The sequence below is a fragment of the Anas acuta genome, chromosome 19, assembly GCF_963932015.1.
Source record: "Anas acuta chromosome 19, bAnaAcu1.1, whole genome shotgun sequence".
Classification (NCBI taxonomy): Eukaryota; Metazoa; Chordata; class Aves; order Anseriformes; family Anatidae; genus Anas; species Anas acuta.
The window spans coordinates 1,131,585-1,149,942 of NC_088997.1; the positions used below are offsets into that span (position 1 = coordinate 1,131,585).

General features: G+C 46.3%; 1 protein-coding gene across 2 annotated transcripts in view; it reads right to left on the reverse strand.

The window, feature by feature from the left end:
• The window catches only part of KSR1 (kinase suppressor of ras 1), a 63,790-nt gene that overhangs the window by 25,824 nt on the left and 19,608 nt on the right, over positions 1-18,358 (reverse strand). For both annotated transcript variants that reach the window (XM_068656443.1, XM_068656442.1), the window contains exon 2: positions 5,485-5,625. In XM_068656443.1, the coding sequence (XP_068512544.1) occupies positions 5,485-5,625 (141 nt within the window). The remainder of the gene's footprint in view (positions 1-5,484; positions 5,626-18,358) is intronic.

Below are 18,358 nucleotides of genomic sequence, written 5' to 3' on the forward strand. Positions count from 1 at the left end.
ATTTAAAAGGGAGAAAAGCAAACCAGAGTGTCCAAGAAGCCACCCAAGCTATGCTGAATTAGCAAGGCTGAAGAGTTCAAGATAGTGTAAGGAGGTCTTTAATCTTGTCTGCCATCCAACTTAAATCCTTGAAACATGGCAAAAAAAGCTGATATCTACCACGGTGGATGAGGTATTTTTGGTAAAGACTCTTTCTTCCCTGCAGATAAGCCTACAGAGCTAATGCTGCTGCTAGCACTTGGAAAAATCAGTCTGACCTGCCCCTCAACCTAGCAGACATGGCTCTTCCTATAAAGCCAGACAGCTGACGAGGCCTGAAGTGCCTCCTCTTAAATCAATACATTGCCTCAGCAGTCATCGTCCCGTAAAGCAGCAGATGCTAGGAGGGAAAGCCCATTACATAAGGTGCTTAAATTCCCACTGATAGCTCTAAGCAAAGCGTGTAAGGATGCTCGTAAGAACATCTTGCTCTGTTTTTCTGGTGTCTGGTGAAGTAGGTACTGAAAAATTGTTCTATTATTAGGTCTCTGGAGATTTTATAGGCATTCTGGAAAGCTTCTCACATTAAATTTCTAGCTTGCATTAAGTTGAGTATACACAGGCTATGGCTTTGCATAACTTCGCCGCTCACACACGAGGCGGGGTGCTCCCTGACACAGGGTAGCTGCTGATTTCTGTAGGAAGGGAGATGCAGCGGCTGCGGGGTGAGCCTCACGCTGACCTCGTGTGACACAGGGCGCACGGTGACACAGGTGTGCATGGAGCCTGGCTCCCACGGCAGGGCAAGAGCCCAGCAGTAGCACGGACCAGCTGCTCACACTGGGGTGGGCCCCCTGCTGAACACAGTGATGGAGTTTTAGGTGTAGGAAGCCTGCAGGATGGAGTGCACTTGCACACATCCAGTTAGCACCTTCCAGCAGTCTGACCAGAGCCTCTGCTGCCAGAGCCATGAAATCCCCAGCAAAGGGCCGAAGCCCTCACAGTCTGCTCACGCTGGTATCCTTACAGGAGACAAGAGGATGCATGTGTGGAAACTTGCTGGGCTTAGGCAGATCTTCCTCTTGTACCCCTCCAACCAAAGTAAAGGTTCACACACACACAAATACCACGCTTCTCCTGTAACAAGTGATCGGCACAATCTGCTACAAGCTACACAGTCCAACCAAGCCAAACCATCCGCCATGATCTACCAGCATCTCTACCTACTTACAAGAAAGTGGGTCTTTTGCAGAAACAGTAAGTGTGGGGCAAGGCAAGTTTCACACGCAAACAGGAGTTATTACAACCCCCCCTACACACTGGGAGTCAGACACGTTCCCCAGAGAGCGGCTGTGAGCCAGACCCCGACAAGAGCGCATTGTTCCACGGCTCCCACACGGCCGCCGTGGTGGCAGAGCTCTGCTTGCAGCCAGCGATCATGAGGCCAGGCGTTGCCCCTCCCTGGGCACGACAGTTATCTATGCTAAAAACAGCTTTCCGAACTTGATTGACTGGAACCCCTGCGACATGGTGAGCAGGGCTGGTTCGGACACGTTCCAGAAGATGATAAGGAGATGACTGTTCCTAAATTGCTTTTTAAGACGATGGCAAATTAGCTGTGGGAACAAACAGAATCCTGAAGTTTCTGGAAAGGACATGGGTAGAGATTTTTTTCTACACGGAAGAAAATAAGCCAGTAGAAATTAAAAAAAAATCTTTTCTTATATTTTTGGTAGATACATCCCAAGCCCAGAAACCAATAATCAGCTCTGCAAGAGACTCAATCAGCCTGAGTGGGGACAGAGCTCTGTTCACATCGTCTTTTCCTTCCACCTCCCTCTCAATTCCTGACTCCAGCTCTCAAGGGGACCATGACAATCCAGGACAGTGTATTTTCCTAGGTAAAACACCTACAGAGCATCTTTCACCCACTGAAGATGACTACATAGCTTCAATATACCTCTCCATATGTTTCCTTGTTCCGCATTTTCTAATTTTCAGCTCAAACATCTTTTCCCAGTTTCAATCCACAATATTTAGCTATTTATGCATCATTTTTGGCAGTAAATTATACATACACAGTGCTAATCCATCTCCAGAATTTCTAGCCAAAACCAAGGATTCCAGCATTTCCTAGAAAAATACTTAAAACAAAAGTTACAGAACAGTATTAGGCCAGCTCCACAGCAGAGTCTGCTCCATACTAGCCACTGTTTCCTATGATAAAAATCTGTCTGGCAACTGATTAGAGGCACAATAACAAAGAAACAGAAATAGCATGAGGTGGGGTGGGGGCTCCAATTTTCCTTACCCCTCCAAAATCATGTATTCACAGAGCGCAAACAGGATCACAAAGTCGAAGCTCGGATTCACCACCTACCTCCAAGTTTGCTAGGTCCACGCAGAACAGCCCTTTCACTCGGCGCAGCGTGACCCGCTGACTGTGATCCATGTTCACAGGAGTTTTAGCTGTCGCCCAGTGCCATAAACACTGCATTGTTACTGCTATAATCCCTTCCAGAACTAAAGGATTTTACAAGCAGTCATTATTCTCGTTTTAAATATAGGTTTTCAAAGAAAGAAAGGAGCCCAACAGCAATTTTAACAGCAAAGAGCTTTCGAGCTTCACAATGTCTACAGCAAGTCACTGGGCAAAAATAGGCTCAGTCTGGACAAGAGGAGTCAGCAGATATTCTAAATTAGAGCCGGTGCTCTATTTCTGACCGAGAGCCTGGGAGCTTCTGTGCTTCCCTGCACGGCAGCTTTATTTGGGAGAGGGCCGGGGGGGAGAGAAAGGGGAGGGAAAAGGGGGAGGGAGAACAAGAGCATTGTTCCTCTAGCTGTTGAGCTAAAGAACTGCTTGCAATTAGGCTGCTTTCCAAAGGTGTTATGTCACCGATTAGCACAATCTCTCAATGTCTCCAGCAACAGTAGAAGTGCGAAGGGAATCAAAACCATTTCAAAAAGCCAAAAACAAACAAACAAAATAAAAACCAACCATGAACTCAGGCCTGTCTCCCGATTTGGCCTTGACAAGCAGTGGGCCACAGGAAAGCCTTTCACCTGCGCACAGCTCCCGTGCTGCATCTCCAGCCGAGGTGGCCATGGCAGGGCCCTGCGGCTGGAGGCCTCCAAGGATCACCGAGGGGACACCTTGTACAAGACTCTACGGGTGCTGGCAACTTCTCCAGTCAGCTTCAGAGACTAAATTCTCAGAGAAGAGAGGACTACGTGCGTCATGTGAAAAGGTGATTACAACTCATCTGAGGTTTTCCTTCCCACGTAGGGCTTTTTGGAAGCATTAAGAAGGAAACCCAGTGTGATTACTTCAGTTTTATAGACAACAAAAAACACTTCAAGAGCTACAGATCCAATTGCTCTTTGGAGCATTTTTTTTAATTATTATTATTAGCCCAGATATTTCAGTTTCTCAAAAATCATTTTCAAGACTGTGTTGCAGTTCTCCTGCTTGGCTAATCTAAATGCTACAGAAGCTCTCTGCAGCTGCATGAAATGGATGCAGAACTTTTACAAAATAGCCCCACATTTGGAATCACGCAGTAATTTCAGTAGGTGCTTCGTGCACCCTGTATTTTTGAACCAGGGAGCAGAAAGAACATAATTCATTATCTTGGTCATTGCTTGGGCGAAGGTAATAAGAGAACACAAATAAAAACCACAAACAGTTGGAAAATGATCTCTCCTGACTTGGACCAAAATCAAATTTGCTCACATTCTTTGGTGACCACACATAGGGAAGGGCAGTCTTGACAGTGTGAAAATGAAATCTGGTATTATCAGATTCCTGAAAATATCAGATGTGTCAGACTTGAATTGTCCACCTCCCTGCCCCCTGCTCCACTCCTCTTCATTTTCTTCCCTTCCCCCAGTTATACAGGCATCACAAAAGATTTAAAAAACAGCTACAAAGACATTCTTTTAGGCTCAAGCAATTCCAGTAACCCTAGAAACCAACAATAGTTGTGAGCCTGGCAGTTTGGCCACAGCAACAGGCTGTTTTTCTGTTCTCTCATTGTCACTGCTGTACCTTCAGCTGTGCTATCTAAACCCTAGCTGGGCTGGAAGGCAATATCCATTTAAAGCATCATGTTCAAAAGGAATAGTAGTAAATAAAACTAATAGCTCAGTCCTGAACTCATCCTATTTCACCAGAACCTGTTCAGTTACATCTTGACCAATCTGGAATAACTGCCATAGAAACCTGCTGAATTTCTCACTCAGACTTTGACTTCATCAGGAATCTGCCTGTAAAGAAAATCTTTGCTTGTGTAAAGATCAAAGAAAACTGATTGAGAACGCTGTAATCTGGCCTGCAGCGCCAAAAATGTCAACAACCAAAAAAGTGGAAAAAAGCCTGTTCTGCTTTGTTTAGCCACCAGGAGACCAAGCTCTACTTCTATTGCCATTAACATTACACTGAACAGAATTGTTCCCAGTACAGAACATCATGGATAAATCATGCACAGACCAAAGCCAAGGGAACAATCTGATGCCAGTTCCCTGTGATACTGGAAGTCCTAGTTATCATCTAAACATAGCCAGTTTTTCAGGCTCTAAAAAAATGTGTCCAGACAGGAGCTAGGGGCACTGACTTGTCATTTCTGATTCCAGCAGAAGCATCAGATTACTCTGTGCAGTAAAGAGGCTTCCAGAAATTTACATGTTGAGAATTAAGCAATAAGGAATCTGTAAATATCAGAAGCAGCCATGGTCTGTGAGCATGAACAGCTGATGCTGGCCACCACAGCAGAGTTATTCATTCCATTCTTTTACACTGATGCAATGTTCTTAGGTATCAGTTTGAACCAGACTTTACTCACGGGAGCAGGTGTTTGTGTAATGAAAAAACATATATATATGTTTCTGAGTAAAGACTCCTTATCAAATCCAAACCACGGCTTCACACCTGCCCATTACGGAGGATACTGGCTTGCAGCCTACTTTGTTCTTCAGTCAGAGCACTGTGAGAGCCTGTTTCAGAACTCTTCTGGCGATCTGAGTTTAGAGGGATGCAGTGCTAGTGGCTGTCTTTGGATATTCACTGATTTATAATTGAGGCTTATATGCTTTTAGAAACAACAAAACTCTAGGCTTTAACAACTGGACATTTTTGTTCATTTGTTGGGTATATCAGTGTACTCTAGGTCCTTTTTCTGCTAGTACTGGACATAGAAAATAGCGCAGTACATCATTGTTATATAAAAGCTATTAAGTCATGGTGTCATTCTTGGATTTAGCAGGCAGGAGAGGTGGTGATGTACCACAGGACCTCGGTCTCATACTGAGTAGCAGATATGAGGCTCTGCTTCAAATGCTATTACGAGAAGATCCCTACTAACTCTGAGGTGGACAAAGGGAAGGGAGTATTTCAGCATTCCCACTGTGTGATCTCTGCTCCAGGGACAGATGGAAGCACCCTTTCCACCAAAGGTCACCATGGCTATCCACGTACTCCCACCTTGCTGATGGCTGTCTTCCGCTTACCTGTACAACTTCTTTCCTCACGTTGACAATGTCTAACCAGTCATTGAATCTTGGGTAGCTGTTGAGCTCTGCTGTCCTGTCGTTCAGCGGCACACTCAGCTTACACTGCCGTTGTCTGTGGATGTAGTCAATCAGTTTCACCTGTTCGGATCCAGAAATAAACAGTTAAGTTCCTTGGGATAAGTTGTCACCTTCACAGGCAATGCTTGTACAGTACCTAGTCAACAGAGATGCTGCTTTGTGAGTGGGGCTCTTAAATGATCTTAAAAGAACAAGAAACTAAGTTTTATTCCAAAACTTCTGTCACCATTCTCATGCCTAATGTACTACACAGAAACTGTCATGCCAGGCACAGAAAAACAAAACAACAAGAAGGAATATAATTTGTGCTTTATGTTTACTTATCAAAAAGAAAATATTCTCAGAAGATTTCTGACTGTAACACATCCCATGGGGCAGACTTTAGCTTCAAAACCTTCCTAACAAAACAATGCCTCAAAGCAAGTTAGCTGATCCATGATTTATAAACCAAAACATGACCTTAGTAAACAAATTTTAACATTTGAGACAAGATCAGACTACAAATGAAAATGAAAAACAAAAACAAATATATTCTTTGTCCACTAATCTCTCTCAAGTTTCTGCTCAAAATGTTTTGGCCTATGTACCTGAACAATGCTACACAAGACTTCTATGCACACAGTTACACAGGGGAAAGACAATTAGATCATTTCCTCCTTCCCCAGATAAAGGATGTATAAGAAATTAGATGGAAAATGGATATTGCACTTGATCTCAGCTAAATGACCCCCATGTGGAGAACGCTGCTTTTGGCCTGCTCCTCAGTTTGGCAGTACACCGGCAGCACGGCAGAGACACTCCTGGATGCACGGGCTGCTGACAGGCATCTGAGAAGATCTGAGAACCTGATCAGTAGTAAAGTACAGGACACATCCCTGAAATCTTGGAGCCAAAACCCCAGGCAACAGGATTAGCTACCTCAGAAAGGGGATTTGGCTCTTAAGCCCACTTCCCCTCTCCACATGTAGTTGTTTTACTGGGAGACAAAAATTATTTTTTTCCCTCTTGAGTTCTTTGTTGTGAGCCAGTCCTGCAAACATATAATCATGGTGTTGATCCATGTGGTCTCGCTCTGGAATCAGCTGTTAATAACACATTTCTAGCTTGTGCTTTCCTGTAAACTCCGCTGAGGGTTTTACGAGCAATCCGACTACCAGCAACTATCGCACTCCTGAGTTCAGACAGCAGTGCCATGAAGTACGAAATCTATCAAAAAGTGGATTGATACAAACAAAAGTGAGCGATTCACTCAGCAAACAGAGAAATGCAAAGCAATGCCGCTCCGAGGCGAGGCAGCTGTGCAACAACAGACGTGCTGTGTCCTAGAAGACGCGGCCACTGCCCTGCAGTTAGCCCGGCCACCCAGCCGAAACCAGGGGAACCTTTTAACCCTGACTTCCTCACACGGCTTTGAAGCATAAGACCAAACAAAAATTACCTTGGAAATCCCATTCAATCTTTCTCAGTACCCCTTTTTGTTAAAAAGGGGATGATAGTGCTTCCTTTTTTCCACCCCTTGCCTGCTGTCCCCGGTCAGTTCCCAGCAGCAGCGCGGCCCGGCCCGCGGGGGCTGCCGGTGTGCTATGGGCACTGCCACACCAAGCAGGGCCAAGGCAGCTCGCTCCCTCGGTAATGCCAGCGGGCCTATGTGACTTCCAGACACTGCTGCTGCTCGGTCTGCACGTGCCCGCTCTGAGGCTGGTTGCCAGCAGCACCCTCCTACACAGCCGCACCGTCAGGGGAGCACAGCCCCGAGTTCGGACAGCCCTGCAACGCGCCTGCCCTGCTGCTGCAGGGCGAGCTCAGTGCAGCCAAGGGGCACGCAGGATGTCTTGCCTGGCTAAGTCGTGACCTTCTGCTTTCTCACTGTCATAGGTATTTTCGCCTACCCGGTGAGCTCCCCGATCTGCAGTCAGGTGAGAAACGCGCCTGGAGATGCGGTTCGTAGTGTTTTGCTGCTAGCTGCTTGGTTTCATTTTTTTTCTGCTGCTCATTGTACTTTTCCCCCACCTCACGCTTTGGCTTTGTATCGTACACGCTCTGACAGGCTACAGCCAGCTGGCCCGCATTAGACATGGTGTGACTTTGCAGACCTTCATAGCAATTAAAAATAAGGCTGTGCATATTGCATGCGTGCACATGTGTTAACAAGACCAGCTGGCGTTCTCATCTACAGGGTCTCATTCTACTCAAGATACTTGGTTCTGCTCTTATTGCCTCCAAACGTAGCATGTTTGCATCCTAACTTCTTCCCTCAGAAGATATTGGGGCAGAAGAGATTAGAATGAGAAGGAGGGACTTAGCTGCGATAGGAGCAGAATAAGCACAGCCCTGACAGGAGAAGTGAGGGCAGCACACCTTGCCCTTCGGGAAGAAGAGGGGATCTTGGCAGCCCACGGGCTAGAAGTCAGGTTAACAAAGGGCACCAAGTAGGAACGGAGGCAATAGGAACAAAGAAGAACTGGTATGGATGCAGAGGGAAGGTCTCCTAATAAGGGTCAGAGAGGAGCTTGCAGGAAGTTTGAGGACTACACAGCAGCCCCCGGTATGCAAAAGTCAGCCTACACAAATAAAAAATAGCACAGCTTCCCGTCTGTGCAATAGGCATGTCATGGAGAGGAGAGGGAAGGCTGAAATCACCCAAGCATTCTCTTTTCTGGAGGCCATTCCAAGTAAGGTTCAATGACTATATGCACTTTGATATACAAACTGCAACCACAAAATCCAGCCAAAGGCAAACAACTCAGCTATGCGTCTGCAAGCCGCAGTATGCAGAATCCCCAGGGAGCTGCTTTATGTTACTGCTTCTTCCCGCAGGTCACCTCACCCCTTCCCCATTCCTGGCCAAATCTCAAGGTTGCTGAGCACCTAGGGAAAGCAGAAAGGTTGCCTGAGCGGGGATTTCAGACTGGCAGTGCCAGCCACAACAGGCCTATGTGTAGAAGTAGCAGCTTGGCTCCTCAGTCACAATCACAATCAGCGTTCTGGTATTTTAGTGTAGGACCTTACATCAGGCAAGATTTGTCTTCCTCAAAGAAGTATGAGATATCAGCATGGTCTCTAGAGCTGTGGCATTTAGCATATTTAGTTATATGTAGCACTAATGATATGCAAACCCCTTACAAGTCGCACATGACCCAGCATAAAGCAGGGAACTGCAAGCACTGACTGGGATAGTAAGAGATGTGGGAATTCATTCCAAAAACTACAACAGAAAGCAGGATGGGCTTAACACCTATTTATAAAACAAAAATCACAAATTAAGTCAAAGAAATTATCCAAAAGATATACGAACCCACATTATCTTACAGCAATCTCTGCAGTATCACGAGGACAGCATGCTGCTTAAAGGAAGCGTATTCTTGAGGTACAGTCACTTTTCTCGCATCTCCCACAAAAGCCTTCCTCGCCAATTTCAACATAACACCAGAACATAACATTTAAAGAGACTGGACCTCAACTCTGGGGAGCTGGACTCCACTCCTAGCTCTGCCACTGACCTGCTGTGTGACTGGGAGCAAATTAAATAATCCATCTCCTCTTCCATCCTGCATGGGGCTCTGCCTGCATAAACTCCCTGGAGCAGGCACTGTCTTCAATTATTTTAACACTGCTTAAAAAATATGGATTCAAATATTTTCATTTGACAAGGTTCATCCATAGCATAAACTATAAGGACACTGCAGGAAGGTACTACTCTGTGCTGCACAGATTTCAGTGTTAAAACTTTCCTTCCTCACTGGGATAAACCAAAAATGTAATCCTCAGAAATGGAAAACTAGTCTGACAGCACAGATCTGAGTGTTTCAGATTGCTAAGTCTGGTTTTCCCATGACAACTCCTTCACATTTACTCTTCGAGTCCAGAATTGTTTTCCTCCGTTCCTATAAATAGTATATTTGCACTCTCTTCCCACCCTACGTGCACCACGCTTCTCCCCTAGGATGGGTTTCATTTTGTTATTTCCTGCCCAGACTTTTAACTCAACTACATGGTTTGGCTTTAATAGCTGAGCTGTTGCAAAACCCTTTTCTGAGAACATAATAAAACTTCTGGGTTCAGTGACGCACATAAAAACCCACAAACAACATGCAGGTCTCCAACCACGAACTAGACAGAGAGATAAAGCCAATAGTAACTTATTCACTGCCTGCTTGCCAAACGGCACATCCTACTCATCACAAATGGCAAATCCCACAACAGAGGGGGTGATAATCCAACTGCCCCTAACCCACAGAAGTGGGGAAGAACCAGAGCAGGGACAGGACACAGAGCAGCTGGTTACAGGGTGTGCTGCATCACAGCCCTCCTGCCCTCGGCAGCAGCCTGCAGCTGATGGCCAGGCAGCACGTGCTCATTTGCCAGGAGAATTACACTTCTTCCAAGGTGCAGTCCTGGATGCACATTTATCTCCTCCTGACAGGTTTGTTGTTTGTTTGTTTGTTTCTATATGGATGTCCATTTACAGCACATGTGAGAATCAGGCCCAAGATGTTTAAGAAAAATATGCCAAGCTTGAATTTTTATCTATTTATACAAAATAAACAGCCAGATCTCTTGAGATACAAGTTTGCCTGTGTTCATGACCTCAAGTCAATAGTTGGGAGTTTCACGGAATAGGAACAAACCAAAACCAAACATAGCCATAGATGCACACACACACAAGTTCTTCAGTTGTATTTCTGCAAACATGGCACATGAAAGCAATGGCATCTGTAGAGCTAGAAATTACACGTTAAAGAAACTTGGGACTCTCAAAGGCACTCCGCTAGGGACTCTGCTATACCAAAGCACCAGCCAAGATTCCTTCAGAATTGGAAGGTTGGTTGAGAAAATGTTTTCATGTTTTCACACTAACTATCATGTTCTCCTCACCGATGCCTATAACTTCTCTAGGCGACTTGGAACTTACGCAATGTTTTGAGGATTTTTTTTGCAACATTCAAGATAGACAATTGACATTATTTTATCAACAAATCAAGGACATGCTCAAAAGCATGTCATGCTTCTCCTGTCCCAGGAGATGAAATCTCACAGAGTCTGGCAGCACTTGAAAGGACAATTAATATGAGCTTCCACCAATACTTCCAAGCCTACAGCCACTTACTGCCTTGCAATTTAACAAGCCCGTGGCTGAAAATGGATGACCCAGCTCTTACATGTGGCTAAGAGAAATGCAAATCACCTGTATTCCTCCAGGCAGGAATTAACCAGGAAAGAGCTCCTCTGTTAACCTCCTGCCAAGAACAGGACCCAGAGGGCAAGGCTGTGCTCTCTGAAGCAGCAGACAGCAGCTGCAGCAGGACATCACACCTGGGGATCAGTGTCTCGTACAGAGGTCCTGCACTTCTACCTTTTGCAACAGAAGACAAAATTTCTGATCTCAGGGTTTATCTGCACGTGGACGCTGGGGGAAGTAAAGTGAGTCATCTTAAGGCATCCAGTGAAAGGGGATTCACTTCACACCTTTACCTGACTCTTACCTATTTTCCCCAGTGCCATTACACAGACAAACCCTAAGTCAGACAAAAAAAAAAAAAAATCTTGAGCAACCTGAGCACTGAATAGAACATAAAGAGGTCAGAATCTGACTTGCCAAATTTGTCTCAGAAGCCCTGCTCAGAAACCATGTGAGAAACTGATAAAGATCTCTACAATCATCCAGAGCCCAGCTGCGCTCTGAGTGTACTTCAGCACACCTTTTTCAAAGTCACCCGAACTGAAAAAGAAAAAAGGTGCAACTGAGTCAATCCAAGGAACTGAAAGAACCAGTACTTCATTTTTATAGTGCTGCTTATGTTGGGGATGAAAGCCGGGGAAGAACCCATGACATGAACAAGAGCCCGGCACAGCCTGTGCAGGCGGCCCAACAAACCCAGCCCTTGCTGGCTGGCCCAGAACGATGGCCCAGTGACAAGGGGACCTGGCCGGCACTTCTGGGACAGCGCTGCCACCACCCGCAGTGCCTCACGCTCCAACAGAGCTACGGAGTCACCTGCGTGCCAGAGTAATGCAGGGGATACCGAGCAGCAGTTCACCTTCAGTGAACTTGCCTCAAGCAGCTGACTCATTTGAATGCCTCCTGGCTATCTCAGTTCTTATCACCATCTGCTCACGGTATCGCCAAGCAGCAACTGAAGTCTCAGAGGTCCTCATTTCCCCTCTGTGTTCAACGGAGCAGCTTGTTGTGAGTATAGGTATAAAGATACCTCTATAGCAGCATGGACTGTTCCCTTTCTAGTTGAGGGAGAACTAAACCAAGGCCTGCTTTTCACTGGCTTAACCACATCTGCCTGGTGAAGTAAAGTGTAAAAAATTTACTTTATAGAAGTAAAGTCTGTAGATAGCCCTTTCACATGACATATGCTCACATTTTGCAGTGAAAACTGATCCAGACCTGTTCATGGAAAATTTTGCTTGACTGCAGAGAAAACCCTGCTTCCATCTGTGCTTTCCTTAGGAGCACTCGGATGATGTAGGATTCAGCTGGTGACTCCTAGGATCTTACAAACCTCGAAGCTGCTTTGAATCCAGCACGGATTTCACACAGCTCTTTTCAAGGCAAGCACAAGAGCTGCACAGGAGCAAAACACGCAACAAAATAAGAAGAAAAGATGGAAAAAAACATTTCAGGAATTATTTGTATCCTACAAAACGAGGTCACTCAATTTCTCACCCACATGATTCTGCCCTCAAGAACAACAAAACCAAATACACTGAAGGATAATATTTTGTCATGTATCTTCACCAGACGTAGGAGGAAGGCCAAACTCACAGGTAAAAGAGTACAAAGAAAGAACTGGTAGCAGAATCATTTATTTGAGATGATATCTGAGGAAAGGAACTCGTGCATGTCAGGCGCCGACCTGCAGTCAGCAGAACTCACGTTCCCTTGCACCCAGCTGACTCGTTCAGCACTGAAGTGTGGCTGGGTGCGCAGCACAGCTCCTGTCACCTCCTGTCACCTCCTGTCCGAGAGGAGAGGCCGGGTTCTCATTCTAGCTCTGCTACCACAGCAGCCAGACCACTTACTTCTTGGTGTCTGTCTCTTATCCACATCTTTACCGATTACAGAAGTGCAGTCAGAGGCACTGGGCATACAAGTTCCTGCTGTGCTGGACCACAAGCACAGCCCCCTTTGAAAAAGACAGCCTGCAGAACAGTGTTACTGTTCTGAATGCCCAAATCAACTTATGAACATTAACACGCTCACAACAAGGATTAAAAACACCGTGATTAAAAACAGGTTGCACAAAGTCAAGGAGCAGTTTTAGAAACAGGTCACTAAGGACCCATCTTTCAGTCCTCTGCCCTAACTGCTAGAGCACGGCAGCAGTAACTGCTGTGGGGCTCCCAAAAAGCAGAGGGAATCGGAACGATGGCAAGGACAGGAGCAAGCACCGGGTGACTGCAGCTCTGCAGTCACACCACGCTGCAGCGAGGAAGCTGTGGTAATTTACATCAGCAGAGGCTCTGTGCTTGGAGCCTCCATGCCAGCCTCGCTTGCAGCAGCTACAGAGCAGGAACATCAGACCGCCTCCTGCTGCTGCAGAACACGGCTGTCTGGGCTGGCTTAAGGACTTTTGGTTTTGCTTATAAAAGAAAAGGAAGTAGTTTCTCAATGCATTGCTAAACAAACCCTGCAAAACAGCATCCAGCACAAGCCAGCAGAAAAGTGTACGCACAAGGTACACTCAAGAAAAAAAAAAGCCTAAGAGAAATGAGTAAATAAAAGCATGGAGAGGTAGGGGGATAGGGGGAGATGAAACACCAGATGGATGGATTTTCCTTTGAACCTTCAGTCACGCCCGAGGCTGACACAATACCCACTGCCCAAACACTACAGTATGTTATTTCTGCTTTGTCAGATGATGCAGACAGCATCATTTCTGGGTCACTTGGAGGCCACGTACCACCTCTCTCCGCTCCCCTCCTTTCTTTTTCCACAGTCCCAGCAACCAAGAGCTGCAAAGGCACAGCTGAGGCCTCCCCTGCTATGGGTGGGAGGACGACGCTGCACAGACGGTTGCCTGTACATGATAACACAATTCTCTTCAGAGATTTCTTCCCAGGGAGGCACATGAGCCTAATGCAGCCCCAGGCACAGTCCTCTGCTCAAATACCAAAGGTTTCACACCCAGTGCACACTAAAAATGAAAGCCCTCCCCCTTCCTCTGTAACCCGAAGACATGCAACTGCAGCAGAACGATGAGGAGTGCTCCGCAAGACTCAGAACTGTACTTGCTGTCTGCTGAGCACAAGCCTGTTTGCTGCCACATCACATCTGCAGCTCAACCTTCCCTCAGCTCCCACTTCTCTCCAGCACCCTCCTAGCTAATTTAGCTCAGCCGTGCTTCATTAGGCTGAACTGTACTTCCATACAGAGCACAGGAAGAACAATCCCCTGCAAAACGGGGATCCTGAAGGATATCATTACTCCAAACTAGCCTGAAGACCTGTTAAGGTTTCCCATTCACTCTTGAAATCAGTCTATGCGCCACTCAGAAAGCTGATGGTTTTATCGTGCCATGCACAAAACTTCTGTCCAAACATAGAGAATCTCCCGTTCTCATTCATTTGATTCCCTCCCCAGGGTCCCAGGTCACAGCCAGATCTCAAACAGCTCCCGGAGGCTGGGGGACGACCTGGGAACAGCATCACTGTCACTTTGGTTCTCAGCAGCCAAGGCTCCGAAGGGAGTCTTGGCCCTTAACCAAGGTCTTTAACAATAAGATCACAAATACCTGTAAGAAATGGACTAGGCAGAGCTAATCATGCCTTTGGCAGGAAAGCAGAAAGGATCTCCAGAGATCACTTCTGGGCCTCTGCAACTCAAAGGCAGAGCAGTCCCATGGCTGACTCTGACCCTTGTCGTAACAGCTCTGAAAGAAATTTGGAGAGTCTCAAGAAATCAAAGACTTACATCTGCCGCCCCAATAAAAGACCAGCCCTGAGTAAATCTTTCTTGACAGCTGGAGAAACCGAGGTCCAGATCCTTGTCCTCCTTCCCATTTCCTGCACTCCCGGGCACCCTGAGGACATGTGCAGGGGGCTGGCAGCGGTGGCCCCGCGCCGTGCAGGCCCCAAGGCTCACATCTGGGTCTGCCCAAGCACACGTGGCGCTGCCCTGCCTCACTGAGCCGTGGGAAAGGGAGGTCATGGGGTGCCCACACGTACAGCACAGGCTTCCCAAAGTACTGAGATAAACCACTCCTTGTCCAACCTGCCCGCTGTAGCCTGTCAGGCTATACAAAGGTGAATGCAGGCTGAAAATCATACTAACACCATGCTTCTCCCTGCAATGGCTCATCCCTTTGGCAAATCTATTGTCTCTCTCCTCCCTTAAAGAAAACAACGACTCAACCCCCTTGCCAGTTTTACAGTGACCACAGCCAGAAAGCAGCAAGTGTCAGGGAGAATGATTACAAACATTTCTTAAAATTAAGAGGAAACAACAGGTCATCTTCAGGGGGAGGGGGAAGTTACAACCCACGGACCTCTGTAAAACTCAAAACTTACAGTGCCTTTAAAGCTGATATCCCCCGTCATTTTTAAGATAACGCTAACCATTCTTACACTTCTGTAGAAATAACTCTCCAGTGTACTTGATTTGACAGTGGGGGAGGTGGGCATAGAGAAACCAACAACCTGTGAGCATGTACATTTCCAGCATAAAGGAGTAGAGTTTACAGCAAAAAATATAAAGCCAGGCATTTCCTTCAGAAAGGTCAGGAAGGGAATGACTAATTCTAGGCCCCCGTCATATTCCTCAGCTTCCCTTTCCTCCTTGCTGGACGCCTCATCCTGCAAGGTGCTGAGCACCCCCAGCTCCCACCGGACGGCGAGGGACCAAGGCACCTTGCAGGGCTGGCCCCAAAGCTCCCACTGCTCTGTCTCCAGAGGTCTGTAAGGAAATTAGCTCTTTTAAAGGAGAGTTTACTGCCCAGGATGCTGTCCACAGTCCCCAAGATTTTTTCACGTTTCTCTTCCCCTTGCCTTCCCAATGTCCCTTCTGTCTTACACATTTCTATTTCCGTAGCCTCAGAAAAAATAAAACATTCACAAACCTCCTGTCCCCTCCATTCCCTCAGGTGCTGGTTGGGAAAAGATTAGCAGCTTGCTCTCTGCAGCACTTGGGCTTACTAGCAGACCAAGGGAAGGAAACAACACAAAATCAAATCCTTTACTCATTCGACTCAATTATTTGGGCATTTCAAGAGCTCCACCTTTCTCCTCCTCCCTCTGCCATATATGCTTCCCCTAAATGCTGCTGGAGTGGACGTGGCAGAAGAGGCTTATACAGAAAAAAACAAAGCCTAGGTAGGGGCAGGTTGCAGATTTCTTTGATACAGCATTAGAAGACAGTTATCTAAGCAATGATACTTTGCAAAATGCTCTAAATACTCTCTACTCCAAAGAACAGAGCTATTTTGGCAAGGACTAGGGGCACATTTCTCTGTTCAGACACTGCGTGAGAAAGCTGCTGTGCCTCACTGCTCCCGTTTTCTTTGCACGAAAATCTCTTTGGGGCTCTGTGGCTAACACTTGCCTATAGCAATCAAGCAGTGTTTCAATCATTATTCAGGTACAAATACAGCATTCAGGCAGGAGGCACCTGGATCCAGATCCCCAACACACACAAAATTTTTTTTTCTTTGGACCAGGGCTTTCATTTAGGCCATGTTGTGTCCACTTAGAGAAGCAGAGGAAAATATAGTTGCTGACCCAGCAATAGCTGTGTGAGAAAAAATGCTCAGGAGACTGATAAGCAGCAACTGGCTACACGACAGACAATGCTGAAACAGCTATTGGCACCATGCAGCAGCCTGGAAAGATTTTAATCGGCACTTGAAAAATGATCACACACGTGTGCAGAGACAACAGGCTCCAAGTTCAGGATCCCCTCCTGCTTGTAGGCCAGATACAACATCCACTATTGTTGTGAATTTCCACAGAAACTCCACACAGCAAATCTATGTCTGTGCCTAGTCAAAAAGGTTTCGTTGCTGTCGCTTTGTTTTGACCATTTGTTAAGACAACCACATTGTCAAAAGCAGTTTGTTAAAACCAACTTTTCCATGAAAGTGATTTTGGTAAGCTTCCCATTTTGAAATTGTTCTACGGAAACAGATTAAAGTTGTCAAAACATGTTTTTGTAATACAAAAAAAAATAATTTAAAGGATTTCACTTCTGAATTAAATGTACAATAAAAGGAAGTGTGCCAGTGCAAGATCAGAATTTATGCACTGTGCATGTGTGTCACCCAACATTTTTTTATGCAGAATTTATGAAAAATATGAGCCTGACAAAGGTCCACATCACCAAGCCCACGGTCCTTTCTGGTAAAAGCATTTGCAATTTTTACATCTTTCACTTTTCATACTCTACGTTCTTCTTAGGAAACATTCTTCATAGCAGTCCTTTGTCATTCCCTTCACATGACATATGCTTCATTATATCCCTTTCATCTTAACATATCTCCTCTGCCTATTCACTGCAGAGTAAGTTCAGCAGCCTCTTGGGTTCAGGATTTCTGCTCAATCGTGCTCAGATGACTGCATCAGAGGAAGGACTCCACTGAGTGACAGCAATCAGAGAGGAGAAAAATCCCTGCCCGCTTACAAGAAAATAAAAAGCCATTGTTACCAGCCTGCACGCTATTCTGTAATAGAAACATCCCCCTCCTAAGGAGCGGGGGGAAGACAAAGGGATCCTATGTTGTATTTTTCTGCCTGTGAACTGACAATTCTGAGCACTGGATACAAATTCATTCCTTAGGCTTCCAGACTTTCCACAGCAGCCAACCAACACTTTGTAGTTACCCAAAGATCACTCCTTTTTTTTCAGACTCATCTTTCCAAGAGGAACACGAATATGACAGGCACTGCTCTAAACACAAGCTTCCCCAGGAAGCTGAGAACCAGCACACTGCACCGGGGCACTGAAAGGCACCAAATGCCTTTCACCAGTACCGGTACCCTGCTACACCTGTCGCTGTGTGTGCTTTAAAACACCGCCTGGGCAATTCTTCGTGCAGGACTCATGGCCAGAAACACAGCAAAGGCCTACAAATGCCCGAGGGATCCAGCTGTGCTGCAGGTAGTTCCCTGCTTCTCTCAGAGGCACCGATCCGTGCCCACACAGCTCACCTAACATTTCACTTACGTGGTAGTTTGAAGATGGGAGCACACCAAACAAGCGTCCTCCCAAAGCTCAGCTTTCTGAGGACCTCCACAGATATGAAACTTGGACCCACGCGGCCACCACCTGATGAGTGAACAGACGAGCACGCCAAATTCCCTAAGTATCGGCAGTCTCTTCAGCACCCAGCCTCTGAATCCAAAATACCTCAAAACAGGAAAAGCCCTCTACATTCATCATCTCTTTGTAGTCATTTCTCTTGGGTTTGGGAAAGGGAAATGATAAATGGAACTGGATTGTTTACTCTTGGAAGTGCAGTTAACGAGCAGCAGACTATTACTGGCTTTCAGCTGTGACCCCATTCAAACAATACTGAAATTATCAGAGATTTTCACAGATGTCCCAGAGTGGTGGGATGGGTCCTGCCTGTTGTCTGGGCTGGCATTAGGGCCTTACCACTGGTTAAAACAGAGGCATTTGGGAGCCCAACACAAACACTGCGGCTGCCCAAGCTGGTTGGCAGGCAGGAGCTTCATCTTCTGAGTCCACTTCCACAGGCTGCCTGAAAAAGCCCTGCACACGAAATCTCGTCTCTACAGCACTGCCACCTGCCAGTCCTTTTCTTCAATTGATAACAGAAAGGGAGCGATC